A 26,659-nucleotide genomic window follows, 5' to 3' on the forward strand; every position below is an offset into this window, starting at 1 on the left:
TTAATTGACTCCTCTAGGCAAAATCGGCCATCATAATGTTTGCCACCTGTTGACTCTCTACCTTGTTGCTTAGGTGCATGAATAGAGCTTTTGTGTTGTGAACAAATTGTTCTAACATCAAAACATGAAAAGCCCCCAATTACTTTCCGCTTCCAAACCCGCATTTATTTTGTTCAGTCTCACTGTAAATTCTAAGCCTGCAATCCTAACTCCTCTCACCTGGGGATTAAGACCCATTGAATTCAGTAGGACTTACTTCTGGTTAGGCTTGCTGGGTAACATTTTAAAATTATCGCCCAAACCTAGCTAAATAATTCTCTGACTACATCTTAGTATAGAAACACATTAACCAACATGTGTTCAAATGGCTTTGGTTTTAAATTTATTTAACAGGCAGCTAAGACAGTTTGTGGAATGGGTAGGTAGAAATTATGGATATTTTGTTTTGTTAAAATAGTGTTCTGAACATATTTTAGTAAGCCTCAACACACAAGAAATCAAGTGTAGTGCATACCAGTCAAGATGCAATGACAGTTATTGCCTCTTGATCATAGGGGAAAAACAGTTAGACATCTCATACAATGATAGGTATCCTGAGGATCATCTAGTCCAACCCCCCGCAATGCAGGAATATGCAGTTGTCCCTTACAGGGATCGAACTTGCAACCTTGCCATTGTTAGTACTATGCTTTAACCAACTGAGCTATCTAACATTTGTAGTATTCACAAAGTGCTCAGCAAACAGATTTCAGAACCTCTCCGTATACCGTATTTTTCGCTCTATAAGACGCACTTTTCCCCCTCCAAAAATTAAGGGGAAATGTGTGTGAATCTTATGGAGCGAATGCAGGCTCCATGGCTTCAGCGAAAGCAACGCTGAAGCCAGGAGAGCAAGAAGGATCAGTGCGCACCAATCCCTCTTGCTCTCCTGGCTTCGCTTCGCTGGAGAGGCACTGTGCAGGGAGAGCTGTGCAACGCCCCTTCAGCGAAGCGGGAGGAGAAATGGAAGGGGCTCCATTTCTCCTGCCACTTCACTGAAGGAACGCTGCGCAGAGAGGGAGAGATTTTTTTCCCCTTGTTCTCCCCCTCTAAAACTAGGTGCGTCTTGTGGTCCGTTGCATCCTATAGAGCGAAAAATATGGTAATTAGATCTTGCTTTGGCATTACAGGATGGCAGAACTGGAAGCACTAATGCAATTTCTGAATCTGTTAAAAAGGTGTCTTTTAAGAAATATCGTATCTGGGACACTGTCTATTTATGCTATCAAAGCAACCTGCTGGCTAGCTGTCTGCAATTGCTATTAAGGCAAAGGACACAGAATTCACAGGGCTGTGGTCAAATAACTGATGAAGGTTTGGGGGTTTCTGAAAGAAAGCAGGCTGTACTTCAATGATCTTTATGGAGATATATCTTTCCTAAGTTAGCTTCTGGTTCCTAACAATGCAAACCTGAATGCTAGTCTTACAGTAATAGGTAGACAACCTCCTTGCAGGAGCACATAATGGATGCTCTCCAGTTTGTTTAATACAGTCAAACCTCGGAACTCGAACAGCTCCGTTGCCAAACGTTTCAGTTCCCGAACGCCAAAACCCAGAAGTGTTTTGGTTTTCAAACATTCCTTGGAACTCAAACATCCAATGCAGATTCCACTTGAGTGCAAGAAGCTCTTGCAACCAATCAGAAGCCGCGCCTAGGAGCAAATTTCCAGTGTTCACTGACAGACATGCAGCAATCTGCTTGCTTTCCTCTTCCCTTTTGTATCATGTCTATTAGATGGGGATCCTGTGGGCAGCAGTTGTCTTGTTTTTTAAATATATGTACGCAACTTAGAAAATGTTAGGCATCTTGTAAGTGTTAAATGATAATGATGATTCTAGTTCACAAAGAAAAGCAAGAAAATCATACTTTCACGGTGAGGCAAAGAAAAGCATATTTTGGATTGTATGTTGACAGAGCTTTCTCCCTAATGCCCCCCTCCCTAATGCCCCCCCCAAAAAAACCTGGTGGAACTACCTCACCACAGAAGTATGTAAGGCAGCTTCACTTTACAGTAGGCAATAATTGAAGATTCCTCTTCTCTTTGGCCTTTGACAGGGGAACTATAATTTTTATTATCCCCCTATATATCAATATGTATGTGCTGTATTGTGTGGTATTATGTGGTGGGGTTCTTTTATTTGTATTGTTGTACAATACCTGTATTAACTGGTGGGTAGCAAATGCAATAAAGAAATAACATAACATAACATAAAACATAACATAACATTACATAACATAACATCATAACATCATAACATAACAACATAACAACAACAACATAACATAACATAACAACATAACATCACATCTCTGGAATTTACTTGCACATATGAGTTTAAGATAATTAACGCGATAGGTAGGATTATCTGCTGGTAGATTTAATTTTTAAAAGCCACAAATGATCTCTCTTGAGCTACACCCACAGAGGGCCATCCATGCTGTTGGGCAGGCTGCAGATCTTCTCATTGAAACTGATGCATTCTACCCTTTCACTACTACAGATCTACTCAGATGTTAAGGCACTAGCCTAGCTTCCTAGAAAAATACCTGAAATTGACAGAAAAGCAACAATGATCCAGCCATTAGAAGCATGAATGTTTGGAAAGTTCAGCTGCTACCGGGATATTACTATTAGTGCCCATGACCCTTAGACCTTGCAGAAATTCTGTCAAGGCCGAATGCAGCCAGTGAAAGCTTTAAATCCAGATATGCTTGAGGTTATGCTCTCCCATTCATCAAGCACATGGTATTTGATTTTAGTGAGACTGACAGTCCTATCCCCTATTATGATTTATTTCTTTAAAATAACAGGCAGCTTTATTTATGCCCCTCGCTATAGATTCCTGTGATTAATTCAAATAGGTCCAGTGTCAAGGACCATAATAATGCTGCACTCACATTTTATTGCATAGAAATTATATGAAGCAAGGGACGCAGGTGGCGCTGTGGTGTAAACCACTGAGCCTTGGGCTTGCCGACTGAAAGGTCGTGGTTTGAATTCCCATGATGGTGTGAGCTCCCATTGGTCGGTCTCGGCTCCTGCCAACCTAGCAGTTCGAAAGCCCGTAAAAGTGCAAGCAGATAAATAGGTACTGCTCTGGTGGGAAGGTAAATGGCGTTTCCGTGCGCTGCTCTGGTTTTGTCAGAAGCAGCTTAGTCATGCTGGCCACATGACCCGGAAAAACTGTCTGCGGACAAACATCAGCTCCCTCAGCCAGTAAAGTGAGATGAGCGCTGCAACCCCAGAGTCATTTGCGACTGGACTTAACTGTCAGGGGTCCTTTGCCTTTACCTATATGAAGCAAAAACAATATGGGAGATAAATGTACAAGATGGGACCGAGAGGGATGGCTTGGGACATGGTGAACAAGCTGCTTGCCGTTTTCTGAATTTGGTATTTCACAATAGACAAAAAGTAGTAATATTACATGATTTCCTCTTTATCAGCGCATATTTAGTTACATTCATGGGCTATCAATGAAAGTGGTGTAACATCTGCAGAGGGTCCTGAAAGAGGATCATGAGGCCATTTTTATAAGGATGAAAACCATGCAAGTGAGCACCATAAAACACACACATCACTTCCTGGATCTCAGGCTATAGTGTAAGTCAGAGGAACACTCAGACATGTATCTGAATGAACATCTGGGTGAAGATAGGGCTTACCAGCACTGTATTATTTGGAAGAACCTTCTGTGAATGGAGACACACAACTGAATACAACAACTCTCTCATTTTTTTGTGCCGCTAGAGTTCAATTAGACGCTGCAGTGCAGGCAGCTCGTCAAAGCAGCCATGCAACTGCTTTTCGCTGAGTTGCTTTTTGCCAAGGAAGATGGCAAAAACCTTTTGGTTCCACTTTGATACGTTTAAGTTTCTCTCTCTTTTTGTATTTGGCTGCCTTTCTAAATTGTCTTGCTTTTACTGATCCCGACGCTTTTAACTGTGCTTTAAGGATTTCATGTGAAACCACTGAGAGGACCCATGAAACAGTTCCCAGAGTGTTATAATACTAAATCAAGCTCATCCAAATACGACTAATACAGTCTTTCCTGCTTACTAGAAAGCACTAATGGTTCTTACAAATTTCCCCATTCCAAAGGAAAATTGCTGAAAGAACAATGTCCTCTTTGCCTCGCTTTCACTCTCAACCTGGTCATTGTTTTATACTGAGCAGATGGTATTACGAGATTTCCTTTTGTTAAATAAAGAACAACCATCTCCCTTCAAGGGTTGCAGAGAGGTCACTGAAACCAAGATTAACAATTGATTAGTTGTAATGGACCATGGCAACAATAAACAACAAAAGGCCTTGTCAGAGATTAGGCTCTGCAGCTCATGCTGCCAACACAAATGGCTTTTAACCTGAAAGTGCTAAGATCATCAACATTTCCCCAAACCTAAGGATTTAAGGAATGAGGATGAACTGTGGTGATAAGGCATCTTTAATAATGGTTTCTATAAATGTGCAGCTGGTTTATTCAGGCAATAGATCTGGCTTCTTGTGGATATAGGGAAAAGGAAATATGATAGATTTGCAAAATCAGAGATCCTATTCATTAAAAAACATAAGAAGAGTCCTGGATGAGACCACAGGCTGATCTAGTCTAGCATACTGTTCTCACAGTGGACAACTAGATGTCTATGGGAAGCCTGCAAACAGGGCATAAGCACAATAGCCTTTTCCTATGTGGTTTTAGAAGGGTTTTCAAATATTCCATTGATTAATATTGTTTCTAATTGTACAGAAATACCAAAGTTTCCATAGCTCCTTAAAACCAGCTCTCTGGTTTTTTTTACCTTTGGGGTTCAGTTTTAATACTGCGCAACATGTAATGTAGATTGACAGTACGTTAGACCTTTACTGAAAAGCGAAGTAATGGATTTTTTTTTTTCAGCTTCAGTTTTCAAGTGCTCAGTACTATATAAGCTAATCAACATGATAAGTGCTGGTCTTGGATATGGATACACATCCCCATTTCATCAAAATATGAATCCAGACAGTTCAAGAGAGCTGAGATGTTTGCTGTGCTTCCAATGGGAATAGGGCCTTTACACTGGAAGGTAATTGGAATGAGCCAATGGACTGTTATTTCTACCTTAATTTTCATGTGAATTCTTCATGGGCTACTTGCTACGCATTAGTCCAAAATGTATTGTATGCAAGTAGATGAAAGAGCATTTGGATTATTGCCTTGCCCTGCCTTTTAGACCCAGTTTAAGTAGTGGCTATCTAAACATGAAGTTCAACGCTTTTTCAAAGAGCAACATCACATCTCTAATTCCATCTCTGTAGGTTAAATTTCCTAAAAAGCAATTTCTTGCCAGTAGATTTTATTTAGTTTTCTTGTCTGCCCTTCACCATAAGGTCCCAAGGCAATATAATGCGCATTATAATAAGAGATAAAAGAACTGCAATTGTAAAAACAAATAAAACCATTTCCACCTGAACAGAAAAGTATAATTCCAGCAAAGAAGTGAGTCCCCCAAAAACAAGATACCGTAACTGTACACTGCAACTACACCTCATGCTTCTGGTTCCAGAGTTTGAAGTCTTGCCCAAAATTGGAAATTTTGATTACATTGCTGAAAAATTCAGCCATATCTTGTCATAATCAATGAAAGTATGAGCCTACAAAATAACTCAGTCATCTTCATTGCATAAAGGCACTAGGCCTTTTATGATACTGTATTTTCAGATGACCATTAGTTGTATCCGAGGGTTCTACACCATGAGCAAAAGAAGGTCCATCTTCCACGCATAGAAAAAAGGTCCATCTGTGAGCAGATCTCTTCTTCCATGAATGGTGACTCTTTCCACAACAGAATGTTTGGATTCAACATACTAACCTCAAAAAGATATATTTTTTCCTACCTGTAAATCAGCGTCAAATTCATGTTTCAAATGAGCATCTTCTGCAGCTTCAACAAGACGCTAAAAAAAGAAAGAAAACAAAGTATTACTTTCTAGAAATTTCAGGTATATTTTCAGGTATATGTTGATTAGCTGATAGACAATCTTGCACCCAGTTGTGAATATTTAGTAAACTTGGTGGTGGTAGCACCACTAAACTTATTGGGTTCTGGGGAGCCTTCTGTTCCGTCCTGTCCCCAGTTTGGGGAAATACAATTGACTTGCATAGGGGAAGGCATAGATCAACTAAAAAACCAAACACCTTTTTTAGTCCCTCTCCCAAATCACTGGGATTGGAGTAACCTGGGTAAATAACTGACTGAACAAAAACTAGAAATGTATGTCAAAGATAAAGATTCCTCAACCCCTCCCCCCAAGCTCTGGGTGTTTTTCAAGTCAGCTTGGTTTTGTTTCTCTGAATTGTGTGCGTGTGGAGGGAAATGGCCTCTGCTAAAGCCACATAGACACTTAGAAGCTTAGGGAATCCCTAATCTACCACAAGGTGCCTTATTAACAAGCACAATCCAACTCAGAAATTGAGTTTTCCCCAAATCATCCCGATTCACTTCATCATATGAGGTACAAACAAAGTTGATATACATCCATAGTATTTACTACTTAAAGGAGCCGCAAACAAAGCTCACAGCCGGGTCACCTCATGGAGAAAATCGGCTGAGGATCAGACAGAAGGATTTCAGAGCATTTATTCATTTACGGCAAAAATGTTTCCTATTATACATGAGTTGTTGGAAGCTGCTTGACAGCAGAACCAGGCATCAAAAGTTACTTGCTCTCCTCTTCACAGTGGGTGGGGATCTAGACTTCTGTAGATGTAGAGAGATCATGCCTGGGAGGCAACTTCTCCTGATTTCCCGTCTCTCCCTGCAACCCCCTGCACCACCTCCCATATTGTTCTGGAGGGTCCCATCCCCCCGCATCCTCCAGAACAGTATGGGAGGGTGCATGGGAGGTGGCAGGGCAAATCAGCAGAAGTCATCTCCTACAATCGCCGGAGGGAGCATTCCCTGAATGGAACTCTACTTAGGGGACGATCTCACCCACAGAAGCGAAGTCTGGATCGATCCTCAATGATGTAACACCATGCATGGCACGATGCATGTCCATCCACCCACCAGCCAATGACCAGCAGGTAGGCAAATGAATCGTGTGCTAAGCTACAGGAACCGGAAAGAAAGAGCCAAAGTCTGATAGAAGTTGAGATCTCGTGTAAAATTGAGTTCTGCCTCGGTTTTTGACAAAATGCTGTGTAAAAAAACAACAACCTTCAAATCACTAGACAACCTGACGAACTTGAAATATTATACTGTCCTACAGAGTGTTGTTTACATGTAGTAAACATACTGATCAGCGCTTGTTGCATTTATTATTGGCCAAAATAGAAAAACAGGAATTTGGGAAGAGCAGGGATTCAGGCTAGAAACTAAGTCAACAGCTGTAATCTGGACTCAGAGATCAATATATTTTTATTGTGTTCATTTTTTACTTATCAAATTAGTTATTAATAATATTTAAATCCTATAATTATTTTTCCTTCACTAAAGAAAGATAAATCATGAAAAGTATGTATTAATTACAACTGATAAGCACTGGGAGGACAAATATGAAATGGAACATATAAAATTCTCCACTGAATAATCCTTTAATAAAAATGTAACATTCATTTGAATGCCTTAAAATATTTCAAAATCAAGTCTCTGGCTTACCCACTTCATGTGCATTTGAAGTACCTGCCCTAGCAGGTTATGTTGGCTGTCCCTAAACCATTGGTATTCCATTAAAAATAGTGAGATCAGTCATGGTATAACTCAGTGATATAGTTCATATCAGTTTGGGTAAAACACAACATTTTGTAAGAAATAATAAAACAGCTTTCTGTATATAGTACTGTTAAATTGCACAAAATTAAGCAGAAATATTCAAAAGGCACACAGCTTAACCTATAATATTTCAAACTGAACGGCTAATTAAATGCCCCCCCAAAAAACAGCATTTTACACTCATTTCAGAAAACAGCATTCATATGACAATTTTGAGCAGCAGCACGTCCATAAAATCCAGTCACCAGGGTGTAATAGCAGAATAAAGCCAAGATGAAGCCGTTGTTTCTGGTTGTTAAGAAATAGTTATTTTATATTAACATATAAATTTTCAAAGCAACATCAGTTACACACACATTCATAGAAAAAATGCTTTCTCAGGAAGGGTGCATAAGATCATACATTGTACACTATGCACTATCTTTGTTCTTTTTGTTAATTAACTTATTATATTATTATCAGTCTAGGAGAGTTATACTGTATAGTAATAGCATTATGCATATCAGAAATAATGGCCACTTGTACCCAAAACTACATTTATAATATAACTATTTCCCCCTTCCACCCAGCCTACACACCCAGCTTGGGGAGTCAAAGAACAAACTATTTTTAAATCACTGTAGCGATTTGCTGCACTGACGTCACTGCGGAAAGATTACAACAGTACTCTGGAGACTATTCAATAGTAGATTATCAAAATAAAATAAAATAAAAACATTACCAAGATCCACTTCCCGTATTACCTCATTGGTGGGTTCATTTCAAAAGTGGGGAATAGACTTCAGTCCTAGCAAACTTTGCATGTTTGCAGGTGCCTTTCTAAAAGGTTGCTTTTTGTCGAGAAGGGCTTAGATTTATTAGTGTGGAGGGCTTTAGGTAATATTCTGGCATAGATGGGTAAATATGCTGAAAGTTCATCTTAATCCCATCAGAGTTCTTCACTGTTTTCCCATCATTTATATGTAAAGGCTGGAAAGGTAACAGAACAAAAGATTCCATTGACATCATTGCAATTTATCAAATTTAAAGAGAAGGGCAGACCAATTTCCTCCATTCCATTTTCTAAGTCTTCTGTGGATTAGCTGTGTCCAGAGTTCCACTCCACCAGTCTTCCAATTTCTCAGATCATTTCTGTAAGGTCCATGCACATTTTACCTTTGCTACATCAGTTTGTTTCATATGTTTACATGGCTCTACTACCCTCCCCACACAAAAAATAAGGTAATCTACATTTAGGAGTGATCATGTGGCAACATAATTGTAGATTGGATGGCTAAGGCTACAGTTAGCAGGCCACAGTCAGTCAAGTCCCGCTGCTGGGCTAAGGGAGAATAGCCTGGTGGCCTTCCAAATTCTATGCTATACTCCTTGGTTTGAACACCTGTCCACCCTTTTCCAAAGAGGGGGAAGGTAACTTTTTTTTTAATTCCTAAGAGCAAAGGTATGCATCAACCTTTCGCCCATAAGGCTATTTTTAAGACAAAAACCAGGCAATGCAATTTCAGTCATGGAAGAGGAAGCGGTGCCAATAAGCAAACTGGGTCTTCAACTATGTCAACAAATGTCAGCTTTGTTCATGGACAAATCCATGGAGGATTAGGTTACTGAGGGTACCAAGTCACAATGGCTGTATGCTCTCTTCAGTATCAATGGCGACATGCCTCTGAATACCAGTCACTGGAAGTGGAGAACAACAGTGCCAAACTCCCCATTTTAGCCAAGTCATGGCCATCCTCTGGCCTTCCGAAAACAGTAGCTAAAAAGGCCATAGTGAAAGATAAGGCCAGGCCTCCTCAGCTCCCTGAACATGAACAGTACATTCATATATTGTTATACATATAAAATTTAGCAACTAAATTCAGGAATGCATTATTAACAAAATGAGGCATTTATCCTTTCTTGCTTTGTTTTGTTTTTACAGGTGTTTTATGTGGATTTGGAACCTTTTAAAATTTTGTCTGTGCTAAACATATGTAGTGCTTCTTACATTATCAGAGGGGTGTGTGTCATGAACACATCATGCAAACCTTTGTTTAAATGCAGTTGATTTGAAAAAGAAAAAAGTGGCTTTGGTGTAATTTTTTTTGAAAAGTAAATTAAGAGCAAAACACATTTGCACCTATTTGGTCTAATAACTCCTCACACCAAATTGTCAAATTGCTTTTTTAAAAAAAAATCTGTGGAGTTCAAAGAGCATGGCTGGCTTTCATGAAAAGGAAAGTAGGGAGAAAAAGAATGGGATTCATGCATGGAATATGTTCACTTGCCATTTGGCGAGGGGGGTGGGCAGTCTTAGCTGCTGGCTGGGGAACCAGGACTTGACAGAGTGGGACAACTAGAGTCACATCCATAGCCCTGTCACTTGCACCAGCCAGGGTGGAAGTGGTGGAGCAGGGGAAATATGCCCCTTCGCTATTGCCAGCTCTGAGGCTAGTGCAGCATATAGGTCTGAACACACCCATGGTGGACTTCCGGGTCAGCGCCAACGACGAATGACGGAGTTCCTCCGATTGGAGGAACGGGCTCTGTGGAAATTGGGTCTTCCCGCCGCGGCGAAGGCGGGGGCCCGCTAGAAATCCCAGGCGGAGAAGCCTGGGAACGTGGGGTTTGGCAGAACACCAAGAGCGCCTCCCCTACTCACGAGGAAACCCCTTTTCGGGGCTCCAGAGTGAAGCGGGGTGAGCAGCGCGGTGCTGCGAACCGATCGCTATTTCCATGGAGGGAAGCCGCGCAGCCATCGCCGGAGAGCGCTGACTTTTTCCTGATGACATTTGGACTCTAAATCAAGTACCCGTGAGTAAAAACGGAGAATTGGATTAAGAAATTTGCAAAACTTATGAATTAGGCACGAAGCGGGAAGGTTTAAATAGGAAGTCCGCCTTCCGCTTTTTGTATATAGACTGAAGCAAAGACCTTGCAACCTAATAGCCTGGAAAACTGCTTTAAAGTTGGAAATTTCCTGCATCCACAACTAATAAAACCCCCTTGGAAGCAGGAGAAAAGGTGGGGGGGAATTTGACTGTTTAATCCTGCAGGAGGAGAGTAAAGGAATTTAAGTTTCCATCGTCCCAAACCTGGGGACGGGGTGTCGGGACAGAAATTGTTTGAGACGTCCATTGATTGAAAGCGGAGTACTTTTGACAGATAGTTAAAAAAAAAAAGAGAGAGAGAGAAACAAATTAATTTCAACGCTACTTTCTGCATTTTTGCATTTCAAAGAAACAAAGTATCTGAAAATCGAAAGGATTTGAAATCGAAAGTAATTTCCTTTGTTGGATACATTTTAAAAATGGATACAAATAGAAATTGTGTCCCCTAGAGGGAGCCTGTCAGTTTGTTGCTACAGTTTACTTGGAGACTTTACAGCTGCAAGATTTGGATCGTGGGACCAGCCGTTTGACCTTGACAGAAATGTGTTGGAAGGAAGGTTTGGTGTCTGCCCTTGGCATGACAAATGTTTTGCTGGAGCAGCTGCATGAGAAAATGAACTTGATGCATGAAAAATTGGACTTGATGAGTGCTGTGGCCAGTGAATATGATTTAACAGAGAATAAGGATAAAGAAGTTATACAGCGATCAATTCAGGAATCTGGTTTAACAAGGCAAGTCCAAGGGCAGATGAAGAAGGAAGAGGCAGTGATTACTCCTCAAACAACACAAATGGAGAGACCCAAAGTCCTGCAGGAACAAAAGCCACTGCGTTGGAAGATTGAACTTGGAGAGTGCTGGGAAGTGTTTGAAGTCAAGGAAGCTTTTAACTCTAGTGGGACTATGAAACAGGTGAATAGCTATCTTTTGGATAAATATTTTTTGGATTACAAAGATGACGATGGGGAGTGGAACTGGGGGGAGGGGGCCAGTCTGATGAAGGAAAATGGAAATTATTACCTGATGGAACCCTCCGGAGACCCACTCCCCAAGAAACCAACAATAGACAAAGAAGTGCATAAGCACAAACAAGAACAAGAAAATTTGCAGAAGGGGCCTAGAAGAGATTTAAGGGCCTCGGACTTAAGAACACCAGATTGATGGACTGGATGTAATGGACAGAAAGGACTGACATAACCCGAAACCAGGAAGAAGGGACGTTGGATAAAAATTAGAGATATCAAGGGAAATTCTTTTGTTAATCTTGGAATTAGTGCAACATTAATGAAATATCAGGGAATATGCTGGAAAGGAACTAAATTGGCTTTAGCAGAAATGATTTAAGGAGATATGTATGAATATGATGTAAACTTTGAAATTTTAAGATTTTTAAGATAAGATAAGGTTAAAGAGATTAAGGTAAAGTGAATAACAGATTATATTAAAAGATGGAAAGGTTATGTTGAATCAATAAATAAGATAGATTGTGAAGATTAATCATTTAAATTAAAATTGAGAAACATGGGAAGAATTTGCTGGAATAACAAATTAAACTAGAATACAAAAAGGGAGGTGTGAGGAGGTTCAAGAAATAAGCAAATGAAAAGTTGTAATTTAAGATTTGTATTTTTCTTTTCTTTTTTGGTTTTTTCTTTTTGTTTTATTTTTTTGCTGTATTTTTCTGTTTTTCTTGTTGTTTTTTTCGTGTTTATGTACTGATGAAATTTTGAATAAATATCATTAAAAAAAATGAACACACCCACAGTGATCATGTGACAGCAACAGGGCCACCTCAAGATCCAGCGGCCAAGATTCTGGGCCTGGTCAGCACAGCCTTGAAATGCTTTGTTTCAGAGTTTTCCACTGGCTACTGCCAGCAGGGATGGCAGTGGTAGCTTCTACCTACTGTTTTTGCAGACACACTGACGTACTCTGTGCTGGTGAGGCTTTACAGCTGACAGTGGAATGCCTCCACCAGTGGAGGCAGGTGGAGCTTGGCAGGGCTGGCCAGAGGGACACCTCCATTCCATCAAGTCCCCTCCAGGGGGGGATAAGGGGTCAGATTATTCTTCTCAGCTACAACCCTATGCACAGTTACCTGGAAGTACATCCAACAGGGACATAAGATCAGAGTCAGGCCCCAGTTTGTCCAGCATTCTGTTCTCACGGTGGACAACCAGATGCCTAGAGGAACCTCACGAACAAGACCTGAGTACAACAGCACTCAAGTAAACATGCATAATATTGGGCTGCATATGCAGATCCTAATAAATGTAACTTCTTTGTGAATCACGTTGTAAAGCCACATGTCACTCAACTAGAAACTAAAAGTAGGGCATGGAAATTAATCTAATTAAAATAAATGTCCTTGCAATAAAGCATTACTTAGATGCTAAGAGTGAGAAATCCACTTAATTAAACAGATTACACAATATTGTCTCAGTTAGATTGGGAGGCTCTGACTTTCAGCATATTGAACAACATACTGAACAACTCAAACATCTTTCTGTGTTGCTATCATGATAAGGATTATGCCCACTTTTATCACTAAGGCCTTGACTTCAGCCTCCCAAAATGCTTAAATAAGGAAGTGATTACAATACACAGACTTGTTCATTGTCTCCTGCTTAATTTTCTTTTTTGAGTAGGTTTTGTGTAATATTCTTAACAACGCAGCAGAAATAAATACAGCAAGTAACATCGTAGATATAATTTGAAAGACACTAGGGGGCAATAATTGCTGTTCAAACATCCTAACTATTCAAAAGCTCATACTCCAATATCATGAGCACATTGTACTTGAACTGAGATTTTGGCACAGAGCTTGACCAGTTTGTCTTCTACTTACAGAACACACCTGAACTTTTGATAGGATGGAAAGTAGCATATCCCTGGCAATGACACAGCAACACCCACACACTGTGATGTTGTATGGTGGTTTTTGATGCTGCAAGCCTGGCTGTGCCTGTATATTTGTAAAAAGAGGGCATCTTCATGCATCTGATGAAGCAGACTTCTACTCCCAAAGGTTTACACTGTAATAAACATGTTGACCTTTAAGGTGTCCGAAGACTCTTTGTCAATTTTGATATACGCATACTGTACTTGAATTATGGGAGGAAAGGTAGGAGGCCCTTTAAGAAATCCACAGACCCCAATCTCACCCCCTGCTTGGCTCCCTGCTTGTGAAATCCTTTCTCCATGGAGACTCACCTGGTGGCTTCGCTAGATATCTTCAGGTGCCAAGCAAAAACATTCTTCTCCCAGGCCTTTGCCTAATTAAACAATCTCTGGGTATTATTATTATTATTATTATTATTATTATTATTATTATTATTAAACTGGGGGTATTGCTTTTGTCTGTTACTATGTTACATATTTTGTAGCAGTAGTAGTAGTAATGATGATGATGATGATGCATAAGTCTGATGTGGGTTGTTATAATTTAACTTTAAAAATGCAGCTAAATTCAGTGGAGGCAAAAGGAGAAGAAATGGACAGAATGAGGCATTTACTTATTTTTTAAAATTTCCTTGTGTAGATCAAGAGACATTTCCCCCACAAAGCTCTCAGCCACATATTACGACTGAGCTACCCATGTTTTGTTTTGTTTTGTTTTGTTTTGTTTTGTTAGTTTCAAAAGTACAGACTTCTTTCCTTGTAATATTATTGGTTTCTGAGAGCCCTCCTGTGGCTAAAACCGAACATCTGCATATTTCCAGGGACTTGCAAGAAGGAAGTACATCTCACTGGATAAAGTGCTTAGTGGTTTTTATTGCAAAATGATGACTTAAAACCCAAAGGGGGTTGAACTTTATGAAGAAGTGTCTGTCACATATTCTGCATGTCTACTGAACTCCTAAATTTTCGATTTTAATTGCTTTTATAATCCTAAATATATTCATCGTATAATGCCAACTACTTAATATATTTCTGACCAAAAATCACAACCCAGAATAAAACAATCTGAACTGATGCCCTGCTATGAGAGAAGGAATATTTTCATCATTCTGATCTATCAACCCACCCATATGTGATATGGTATACACTTGAAGTTCCTACACCTACAAACTTCCCCCATTTATTTCAGTGGCGGGAACAGTTCTGTGCAGGCGCAGGTCTAAGCAGGAACAGAATTCCAGTGCAAACACAAAACCACCTATTCTCTTTAGCAGATCTGCTCGCTTCACTGAATTGGCTCTTATCATTAGAAGTGGATCATGCCATTTTATGGTCTAGTCACTAGATGGCACTGGGCTTAGTTGTAGCTGGGGGGGGGGAAAGAGTCTTCCCACTTGTTAAAAAGAGACAGTACAGTTAGCTTGCTGAATCATGTGTCCTCAAAGCATTCTATGACAAGGGGAATGCTTGTCTATTACTTTGTGTGATGAGCATGCATTATCCTAATCTTATTGTTGCTTCCTAAAGGAAGAGGGGGAAGACCTTATCCTTGTCTCCAGATGGAAGAACCTCACTGTTGGTGCAGCTGCTGAAGGGAGCATCTCTTTGATGCGCTAGTTAAAAATACTTACACCCCACCATTTGCCAAATAGCACCAAGGCATCTTGCATAAAGTCAAACAAGATGCAATATTAAAATAAGACACAGTGCAATCCTATACATGAAAGATTTGAGTTCACTAAGACTCCTACCTATCATGGATTGCAGCCATGGTATTTAAAACATAAACATGAATACGTCAATTACTCATAAATTCATCTTCCATTGTAACAGAGCAATGGGCCCTGGAAACAGCTGATCAACCCAATGAAGGTCTATGATTGGACTGGGAGATGACTAGTTACTTTTCTCACCTATATCCCCAGGGAGAGCAGTTTTGAATGTTACACAAAAGCAGTGGTGAGGGGAGACCCCAATACTCATGCTTCTTTTATGTATTTCCTCCCTGTGAAAAACTCACACTCTGAAAAGGAGCTCTAATATCTTCTCCATGTTATGTTGTTTTCAGGTTAAGCAAGTGAATGCCTGAAAGCGCTAAATTTCTTGTGTCTGGTAGGCTTTCTACGTTGGCACAGATTATTGTATGCAACCATGCGGGGCTCAAGCCATTATTCATTGCTCTGTATTGCCTGTGGCTTCTCCACTGAAACCAATGAGCTTTTTCTACACTAGGATGACCAGAAGTATTTGCATCATGCTTTTAAATTGCAAAATTTGCATTCACTCAACCACTGGCTATTAGAATGTGCAAGTCTTTTAGCCAGTTTAAAATCCGTCTGAAGACTTATTTATTTGACTTAGCGTTTAATTGGACTCTTTGCTGCTACTTTAGCAGCCACATGCCCTTTGCAGATTAGGGATTTGCCAATACCACAACAGTGAAGTAAAAGTAACACAGGAAATGAAAAGTAACTCATGAAATAGTTACTGTACTTTAGCTCTGCAAGATTGTGATTATTCTTCTGTTGACACTGGGAGTACAAACGCAAGGGGAAAGGGTACTTCGACTATCATATTTCATTACATTTCTATCCCACCTATGGAGCTCAGAGTGGCATACAAAGGATTCTCACACAATCTCCTATCCATTTATGCTCTAGCACTAATGTCCTGCACTGAGCAAGGGGGTTTGACTAGATGGCCTGCAACAGGTGTCGGGAACTTTTGGCCTTCCAAATGTTGCTGTATTTCCACTCCTGTTATCCCTTGCCATTGGGCATGCTTGCTGGGGTTGATGGGAGTTGTAGTTCAGCAACATCTGGATGGTGAAGGGTTCCCTGCACCTGATGTACATGGTCACTCCAGCTCTATGATTCTATGGGCACTGACCCACTCAGACCTGTTTAGCTTCAGCATAGTTGCTAAGCTGTTCCCCCAGGCCAGGCCTAGGTGACAGAAACTCACCTCATTTGAAACATAACGGGTTATACTGAAGTAAGTTCTACTCCAAGTAGATCCACTGAAATTAATGTACTTAAGTTAATTGTGCCCATCAGTTTCAATGAGTCCACTGAGGAAGGTTAGCAATTGATATAAACCAGTGTTATATCTACTGTATTCATTTAGTTACTGGAAGATTTTCACTGTCACCACCCAGAAAGTCCATAGAAATATATCAACTTAATTAGCAACATTATTCTAACAGTAGGGACAACACAAACCAAATTCTCTTCCATTTGGAAATCCAAAGCCTATTGAAAAATTAAAGTCTAAATAGCTCATCTAAATCACGGGTAGGCAAACTAAGACCCAGGGGCTAGATCCGGCCCAATCACCTTCTAAATCCAGCCTGCAGACGGTTTGGGAATCAGCATGTTTTTACATGAGTAGAATGTGCCCTTTTAGTTAAAATGCATCCCTGGGTTATTTGTGGGGCATAGGAATTCATTCATTCCCCTCCCAAAAAAAAATAGTCCAGTCCCCCCCCCCCAAGGTCTGAGGGACAGTGGACCGGCCCCCTGCTGAAAAAGTTTGCTGAACCCTGATCTAAATGGACCAAGCTCTTCAGTGCTACTGAATCTCACAATTGCAGCACAGCAACCAACAGATAACACTCTATCCATTGTTGCAGTGGCATCTTAAATTCATCACTAAACTTCAGTCATAGAACTTGTACATTTTGGAGTAGTTTGCCCCTCAGGTACGCTATACAGAGCTTTAAAGTTAAACCTGACTTGTATAAGCCATTCAGAGAGCCTTTTAGGAAATAAATGCAGGAAATAAATAAAGCCAGCACTTTGAAATCAGCCTGAGAGCAAGCATGCTCCTGTGGTATTGGTGTCATATACTATGGTGCCTTCCAGTGGAAACAGTTCATACTTTTAGCTTACAGGCATCAGCTGGTGTAAGAAATTCTGTGATGTACATGTAACTCAACAAAATGTATTTATCACATGTCAATGCATTTAGCTCATTAGTTGGTGCTATGAAAGCTCTTTTCATAGCATATACTCCAGTAATCAATCCTCTCTGCCTTCCTTAGGGATGAGGAACCCGTGCCATGTAAGTTGTTGTTGGACTCCAATTCCCATCAGCCCCAGCCAGTATGGCCAATGGTCAGTGATGATGGAAGATGTAATCCAATAACATCTGTAAGGTCACAGGTTCTCTGTTCCTGTTCCACATGAACCTATCCACCCACTGCATTCATAATCTGAGCCCTTTTACAATGCCTGTTCCCATCTACAAGTTTGAGTGGCTGAGACACCAGACAGGGTCTTTTTAGTAGTGGTGCCCAAGTTAAGGAAATCCTTTCCCTAGGGTGGGGGGCGTGGGTTAAATTGTTGTTTATTTCTTAAAATCATTTTATAAACTGCTTCTCAGCCAAGTGCCCTGAAGCAGTTTACAGAATAAAATTCCAATACTGAAATGTTAAAAATATAATCAAGTAAGTATTAAAATATACAGAACATCCAAATAATATTGACAATGAACAATGTCAAGCATACACAATATCTAAAATGGGCAAATAACTTAATCAGAGAAAGCCTGGAAGAAACAGATCTGATTTTAACACAGGCACCCTACTGTGGGAGTGTTCTAAAGAGTGGGTGCCACTACAGAGAAGGCCTGTCTCTGTTATTAGCATTCAGACATCATTTGTAACCCTTTTTCTTCCACCATGCCTTTAGTTTGATTTAGTTTTGTCATCCTCTGTTGATTTGGCTTTTTACGACTCTGATTCATACTTTGACCCTTTTTTTTTATTTTGTTTTGTTTGTTTTGCATTTTGTTCTTGATTGAGGTTGTGAGCAGTCCTTCCTGAACCAAAAGGCAGGATATAAATGTTTCAACTTCAGAAATAAAATATATCCTGCCTTTTCACAATGCAGCCCATGTGATATGTATGGAGTTTCCAGGTGATCTCCCATCCAGACACTGAACAGACTCAGACCTGCTTAGCGTCAACACAGTTGTTGCATCATATGCCTTTAGACACGAGCCCATTATCACAAAGTTTATTATAGAGTTCACCTGAAAGTTATCAACTAGACACATTTCCCCATTTTGAACATGAAAACAAAAATGACATAATTCAGTTCTTCAAAGGACAGATCTTGGACAAAGCTCAAAGAAAGAGAGACTGTGAAAATATTCCTTTTCCTGTTTCCATTTGTGGTATGGACCGAATAATTTTCTGAAGGCAGGAAGAAAAGAAAAGAAAAAAACCAAAAAACCTCTGATCTGTATGTGGCATGGGCCATGTTGAAATCCCTCACACACAGAAACTTCCTATACATGTCCAATTGCATTGAAATGCCCTTACTCTGTATGACTCCTATTTCCACGTACTAAAGCAATTGATGGCTCTATGTAGTGCTAGTATACAGGGTAAACAGAATCATAAAGGAAGGGACAGAAGAAAGGACAGGGTCCATGAACCAGGCCTGTCGGTCTAGACTCTGAGAGCATTCCTCTGCCTTTAAGACCTTTGCAGAAGGGACTATTCAGCAGCATCCCTTACCATCCCTGCATCATTACGACCTAGTAGCAATCCTAAGGAGGCAAGGAGGAGCAAGAGGCAGGGAAAGCATGCAAAGCTAATGTTCACATATTGATTTGAATGCAGTGGCCAGTTATTTGACTGTAAGCTTCTGGCTTCTATTGATATGTCATTAGTGGAGCTCCAGTTTATCAAAATACAAGATAATAATAACTGCATTTTCCTACATAATTTTGGAAAAAAATACATTTTGGCTGCAATCCTAACAACAAGCACATCTGAGTTTCAATTTATACGCCAACATGGCAGCACAAATAATCTGAATTTTCCAATAGAGTATTCACTGCCTGTTTGGTCCAAAGTACCACGGCAATATTTTACTCTTGTAAGCGGGGAAATGCAAGATCCAGTAGGCTCAATTGCTGTTTGCTTATTTGTTTTTTTAAAAAAACAGCAGTTTAGTCAGAACTGGCATAAGCAGGGGAGCTCTGGGTTCAAATCCACAGTCAGTCAATAAAGCTCAGTATGAGCAGCCCCAGGCTAGTCACTAAGCCTCAGGTAATTCTGCCTTCCATGATCATAGCCACTGTTACCAGCATGTGAAAAGCATGATCATTTGAATTCACTCATCTAACTTCATTTGTACGCAATAGATAACAGAAGGATAGATATGGGCTGAATAAGCCATTCTGCATGCAAAAGGTCTCAGGTTCAATCCCGGACATCTTCAAGTAGGGCTGGGAGAGACCCCTGTCTGAAAACCTGGTGAGCTGCTGTCAGTCAGTGTAGACAATACTGAACTAGACAGACTAATGGAATAACTCAGTAGAAAGCTGCTTCCCACATAGATATAGTGATAGAGATATACAAAATCTTTGATTGGTAGAATGTTTTTAAATATGAGCTTGCATATTTCTCATTTCACGTCTGGAAAATTAGGGTTCAAGAAGGATTAGCAACTTGCTGATAGAACTGCAAATGGATCATTGGGTTCATCTGTTCTAGTTCCCTGGATGGGTAATTCTTCCTACAAATCAAGCCAAAGGCAATGCCCCCGTTGAGAGTAGAGGAAAAACTGATTATTATTTTTTCAGTACAGAGGTAGAAATTCTAATGACTCTAACCATGATTCTGATCCTCTAAAAAGCAAAAAAATGAAGCCATCCATTTGAATATCTTAATTCTGGCTAACTCATTTATATTCAGGTTAGAGGTTTTAACAACTCATTTCACTCACAGCAAACCAAAATGAAATTGAACAAGCTTATTTGATAAGCTTTGCTTAAAGTGAATTCTTTGAAATTCAAATATATTTTGCTCTAGTGCCGATATAAATATTTGCACATGTGTTAGGGGCTGTTAAAATTACTTTTTAAATGGACTCGGCCACAACTAACAGAGACATAATTGGGTTCCCATCAATGATCAAAAGAAGCCAGTTAACCCTGGGATAAATAATTAGCTCCTGTTTAATTAAGATAATTTTCCATTTTAAGACCGAGGGATTAAAATTCAACCCACACAAAATTCCATTTCTTTTAATGAACTTCAAAAGGCACAATCATGTTTTTACCTATGGGAACTATGAAGGAAGATAAAAGAGGTGAGGCATGGCAGCTGCGCCATCTACCCATCTGGCATCAGAGCCTTCCTGGTTTTTGTAGAATGGGACAGCTCAGGGAAAGCTGGCATGTGAACTATTTACTGATCCTTTGGGCAGCTTTCAACCCTCCAATGTTGTTTCCAGTGAAAAGTAAAATAGGCAGCGAGCAGATTTCAGGGGAGGGGCTTGTGTTACTGATAAAACTAGGCTCATTTTGAGAATGTCACCTACACAGTGACCAAATATGACGCATGTTGTTTAAATAGCTCAGCAGACACACTTTGTACAGTACTTTATACATCATATCCTACATGGTTCTTTTTCTGGAGCTAAACTGCATGCTTTCCTCCCCAGAATATATTTCAGTTCCTGTAAATGTGGGTTTGTCTGAGCCAGTTCTTTTTACCTGTCATGTAGAATATTAGGGATGCCTAGCCCTAACAACTTCTTCTACTACTTTATTTCCCCAGCTCCACTACTTCTGTCCTACAGTGACATACAGAAATAAAAAACAGATTCTTCTTGACCCACAGACTGCTTCCCAGGGTTTGAACAAGTATATGACTTGCAGCCCATTTCTGTTATTATGTTTCAGCTCAGTGTTTGTATTTATCTCTGTCTTTATCAAGCTGTTTTTGTGCTTGCAGTTTGGTATACCGCTATTAGATCATAACCTAATTTCACATGATTCCTAATATAAAGGAGCAGGTTTTTCACCCATGTTTGGATACAAGCGGATGCCATTTTGAATCAAGAAAGCAGACTGAACCTTTGGAAACTTCACTGACTTTAACCACCAATTTCAAAGCCTTGCTGATTTCTTAGATTCCTGAGCAACCTCTGGAATTAGTTCCTAATACAGTTCAAGCTTAAGACTTTCTGGAGAGTGGCAAGGCATTCACGTATTGGCTTTGGGGGCTTCTAATAGATATAGACCTATATTTGTAATGCCTAATAACGGTTTGGCAAAGTAGAAGTAAGTAATTTCCAAACAGAGGATTCATAAATCTTTCTTCTGGAGAAACACGTGAGAACCAGGAATGCATACAAACATGATCACCACCAAATAGGTAAACATGCTTTTCCTTTCAGATGTTGTACTGAAGCACGGGTGCTCTGCATTTGATGTAGACATTATGGGATCCAAAACCAAAGTACCACTGTCCATTACATAGGACTGTTAATGTCAGTCTCAACTGTACAGCAAAGGTGACAGGACGAAGCAAGGAGGACCTGAACAAGATTCCAGTTTAGGTGGTAAGCAGAAGCCAGAAGTAATCCTGTTTAGAGCCATCCTGGCTGGAGTGTGGACAAACAGAGACCGGTTAGCCACCACACATTAGGCACCTGATGTGTCAAGTGGATGACACATCCAAGTCACCAGGACTTATTCTCCACTTAAATATATTTAAATTCTCTGGAAGCCTTTGCCAAGCAATTATACTTACTGGTCCCTATGGGAGATCATTATCAGTACAGTTGGAAGCAATAGTTCAGGGTCAATCCATTTTAACAGGCCACAGAGGACCCCTCATCAGAGGTGTTCCTCCAACATCCCCTTGACCCCCAAACACACATGATTTATTTTATTTTTACAATTTAAAATGAAAGTTGTTTGTACTATTCCCTGAAGAAAATTATTGCAATTGGAGGAGTAACAATGTACAACCTCTCAAGCCCCCTATATAAATGCATGGGTTGTTGTTGTTTTTTTTACAATCACCTTTTCCTGTTGATCAGCATCAAAAAGAAATACACAGATGTAATTCTAATGTAACAAAAGAGTTCAGTACCCTTACAAATGAGTTTCTCTGTTTCTTGCTCTGCCGTTCTGAAAGCCCCATGAAATCAAGTGAAACCCCCTTATTTTTCCCATTTCAGTAATTGCCGCCTTAAGGAACTGAACTATTTTTGCGCAGGAAAAATAACCCCAACAAGATGATACCCTGCAGGCCCTGCTTCAGCCCAATCTGTTTTCAAACCGCTTAGATATTAAGTCCTTAATAGGAAGTCAAACTGTTGTGTTTCCAGAGGAACATATTGGCACCCAGGGGCTGCTAATGTGCCATCGGCAACATCTTGTATGCAGCTGGGGCTATTGTGTTACAGTATTATTTTATTTCACTTGTTCCAGATGAAGATACAAACAGAACTGAAAGTCTTCAGGGCTGTCATGGCATGTGAATTGAGGGTTTGCTGCAACCTCTGGCCTAAACATTTTGATCAAAATGTGATATGACCCCATCAGCTGGGTTATGCTGTGGTGCCTGCAGGCAAACATTCAAGCTTTTTAATTCCCCTAACCCAGTAAAACATATTAACATGAAGCATCAGAAAAAATCTGTCCAAGTTGCCCTGCCATGCAGACAACTCTACTAATGATTCCAGCATCTTTCCTCCCATTTGAACACCAGGTTAAGTTCAAAACATTACTCCGTGTGCTCCTATAAACTTGATAAAGTCACTGCTACAACTTATATGGTTTTGAGTGTAATTTGGCAAGTTTGCAGACTTAAGCAGACTTCCCTGATCGGCACCTCCCAGACCGATGTGTCAAACTGTGATTCTACTTTGGAATCTGCATTCAAACCAGATCCCTTTACAAAGTGTTCTGATGAGAATATCTGATCTCTGTGTGTTTCCCTGCTAAAACAAAACCCTACTAGATGATTGGGGCAGCTAGTTCACACAACTCCTGCTAGGCATGTTGGAAAACTTACTGCAGTTCCCCCTGGGAGTGACAGGATGTAGTGCCATGCCTTCATTCTCAGGGAGAGTATATGGCAAAAACAAAACAAAACATGGCTGCCACACCATGTTTTTCCCACGATATATTGTCCTGTTAGGAAGATTGTACAGCAAGGAATGTGGCTTCTCTATGTTTTTTGCCACATAATTTCTATGGGAGTGACAACACATTATGATGTCCCATCACTCGAAGAAGGATTTGTGTTTTAACAGGTGTAATGGGAGCAAAGCATTCTCGCCACTCCAGCCAACTAGAACGTTTCAAACTGGGGGGGGGGGGGAATTGGCATCTGAGTGTCTCCTGTTGGGATAACAGCTCCTGCTCTAGCGCTAGATGCTGCCCCTGAGGACCCTATATATACCTATGTTGGCACAAGCAATGAGCCTGGAAGGGGATGGCTATGCTCCAGGTTAGAAGGCTGGCCCTTTAAGGCTTTCCACTCCTCACAGAAGGGGGAATTTGGAACTGGAAGAATAAAACCTTTTCTAGTTTCAGATGTCTTTGGAGCCAGTTGCTCACTCGGAACTCTCCAACGTGCTGCAGTGACAGGGCTTACTGGGCCCATTATGCCTAATGGGCTTGCTGTCAAGGTCAGGACTGGATAGCAATGACCAGCAACACTAATGTTTATAATGGCCCTAGGAAAAAGAAAATGGTTATTAGGCTATGGTCCCTTTTTGTTTTTCCTAAGAACGTGAGCCACACAGCCTGCACATTCTCTCCATACCGTCATGTGTGTGCTGCTCTGCACATGAAAGCTTCTTGCTACTGAGCTTTTCCCCTTCTGTGTAAGTCATCCACCTGGGTGAGCAGAAAGCAAATCAGAAGGGACACAAGATGCTAATGGATGCAGAAGGAACCAATGGGAGAGGACCCTAAGTTCCTTGTGCAATTGGCATCTGTATATAAAGTCATTTGACCAAACTGCGGGAGGCAGTGGAAGACAGGAGTGCCTGGCATGCTCTGGTCCATGGGGTCACGAAGAGTCGGACACGACTAAATGACTAAACAATGATGACGACGACGACGATATAAAGTCTAAGTCATATGCACAAGGTCAGTGCTTGTCCAAAATATAGTTTCCAGCTAAAAATATGCAACTTTGGGAAATACAATCTCTCTCTTTCCCTCCCTCCCTCCCTCACCTTAAGACTAAATTTAAATGTGGATGTCCTTGATCTGAAGGAGTATGCTTTGTCTTAATTCTCATCTTACAAAAAAAGGTTGTCTCACACAACAGAACACGAGTACACTACTGCAGTGTACTTAAGGGTCTATCACCATAAATGTTTTCCTACTCTGTAGAAAAGGAGAGGACTTCTGAATTCTTCTATGAATGAAAGCAACTAACACAGATGAAGTAAGCTCAATGGTAAATATGAACTTGGATTAGACTTAGTAACAACTGAAACAACATGGGCACCATCCAGCCAAATACAAGCACCTTTAAGTTCAATTGATTTTACTGGAAAAATTAAGTGCCTGCCCAAATCTTTCCCATTTGAAATCAATTAGGCTTAAAGTGATTAACTCTGTTTTTTGACTGCAGGAGCAATCTCCCTTATTAAAACAACAGTAGCAGCAAGCACCCTTATTTGACAACTAACTTTATAATAGCTTGTTACTATAAGTTTCCTAACATTGATTGACTGTACAATTCCACCTGGACTATGGGAATTGTATTACTTGCTTTCTTTAATGGATATTGACCACTTCCTTCAGTGCAAGGATGCCACTGCATTATATTTAGTGAAGAAAAGAGTAGTGTAAAAAGTATTAAAGAACTTATATTTTTGTGGGACGTTAAATATTTAAGTTGAAGAGAGAGAGCAAAGGAAAGAGCTATAGCTCAGTAGCAGAGCATCTGCTTTGCATGCAGAAGCTCCTGGGTTCAAGTCTCAGCATCTCCAGATGAGCCGGTGGAGACTCCTACCTGAAACTCTTCAGAGCTGCAGCCAATCAGTGTAGATAATACTGCCCTAAATGACCCAACGGGTCTGCTTCCTATGTTCCTATATTGTAGCAGCTTCCTATGTTCCTATATTGCAGAAGGGCGGGAGGAAACGAAAGAAGCAAAATATCTGTAATGCTGTACCTACTGAGTCACACTGAGCTCAGTGGGGCTTACTCCCAGGTAGGGGTGTATAGCAGGGTTTCCCAAATTAGATCCTCTAGCTGTTTTTGGAATACAACTCCCATCATCCCCAGCTAGCAGGACCAGTGGTCAGAGATGATGGGAACTGTAGTCCAAAAACAGCTAGAGACCTAAGTTTGGGGGACCCTTGTGTATAACATCGCAGCCTTAGTTACACTATGTTGCATTTGTAGGCAACAGGTCTTGTATTCATAAACAGAACTTTAAAAAAAAACACAGGCAAATGCAAACTACTCTGATCACTTCAATAATATATACTGTAAGGATAGAAAATATCCAAAAGGCCAGGCCAATTTATACAACCTTTTCTCCTGTACCAGCATTGCACACAGCTTTCGCACATTTCAGTTGCTAAAATGGATAAAGCGTTTGATGAGTGCAATCCTATGGTCCCGGGGAGCTTCATTGCCAATGGTGCTCTGGTGGGGCGGGAAATGGGATGGCTTAGAAATGCCTCAGCTGTTCAGGCACCTGAGAAACAAGAGGATCCACGGCTCTCTCATTCCCCAATACTCCTCTAGAGCTGGAATAGTCAATTGCATCCCACCGGAAGCAATGGGATGACTCTATTAAAAAATGCCTTTATATCCACCTTCAGCCTTAGCCGGTAAGAGCTATCAGGGCACAAGAAATGTTGGTAGCTCTGCCATGGTTCACAACCCACTAAAAAAATAAGGGTATATACCTCTAACAACCATAAGAAACAAAGAAATGTAAAACTGCTTTATGCATAAACAATTCATCTCATATTTTAAAATGGACCCAGAATCGTTATAGGGACCTGTCAGACAGCAGAGAGTTTAGTGTTGCAGCGCTAGTCACTAAGGTTGAGAAATGCTGCAGTTTTCTGTGTCCTCACATTCTGAACCTCCATTATTATTTATCTCTGCCCTTAATGGCATGCAGTGTCACTGAATATTTGTGAAGGCCATTGTTGTCAGATAAATGTTAATAGGACATACAGAATTAGGTGGGCTTTTAAGGTTGTTATTTTTTTTTTAAATGTATTTTTTGAACAGAATAATCATTTTGCATTAAGTAACCTTTGCCTGACATTTCAAAGCGATGTTTCAATTGCTACTTGCAAA

General features: G+C 40.4%; 1 protein-coding gene across 2 annotated transcripts in view; it reads right to left on the reverse strand.

Moving 5' to 3' along the window:
- CACNA2D3 (calcium voltage-gated channel auxiliary subunit alpha2delta 3) overlaps positions 1-26,659 on the reverse strand; it is a 488,574-nt gene that overhangs the window by 319,736 nt on the left and 142,179 nt on the right. For both annotated transcript variants that reach the window (XM_083602945.1, XM_083602944.1), the window contains exon 4: positions 5,916-5,975. In XM_083602945.1, the coding sequence (XP_083459071.1) occupies positions 5,916-5,975 (60 nt within the window). The remainder of the gene's footprint in view (positions 1-5,915; positions 5,976-26,659) is intronic.

Source organism: Podarcis filfolensis (genome assembly GCF_964270895.1).
Source record: "Podarcis filfolensis genome assembly, chromosome: 2".
NCBI classification, from domain to species: Eukaryota; Metazoa; Chordata; class Lepidosauria; order Squamata; family Lacertidae; genus Podarcis; species Podarcis filfolensis.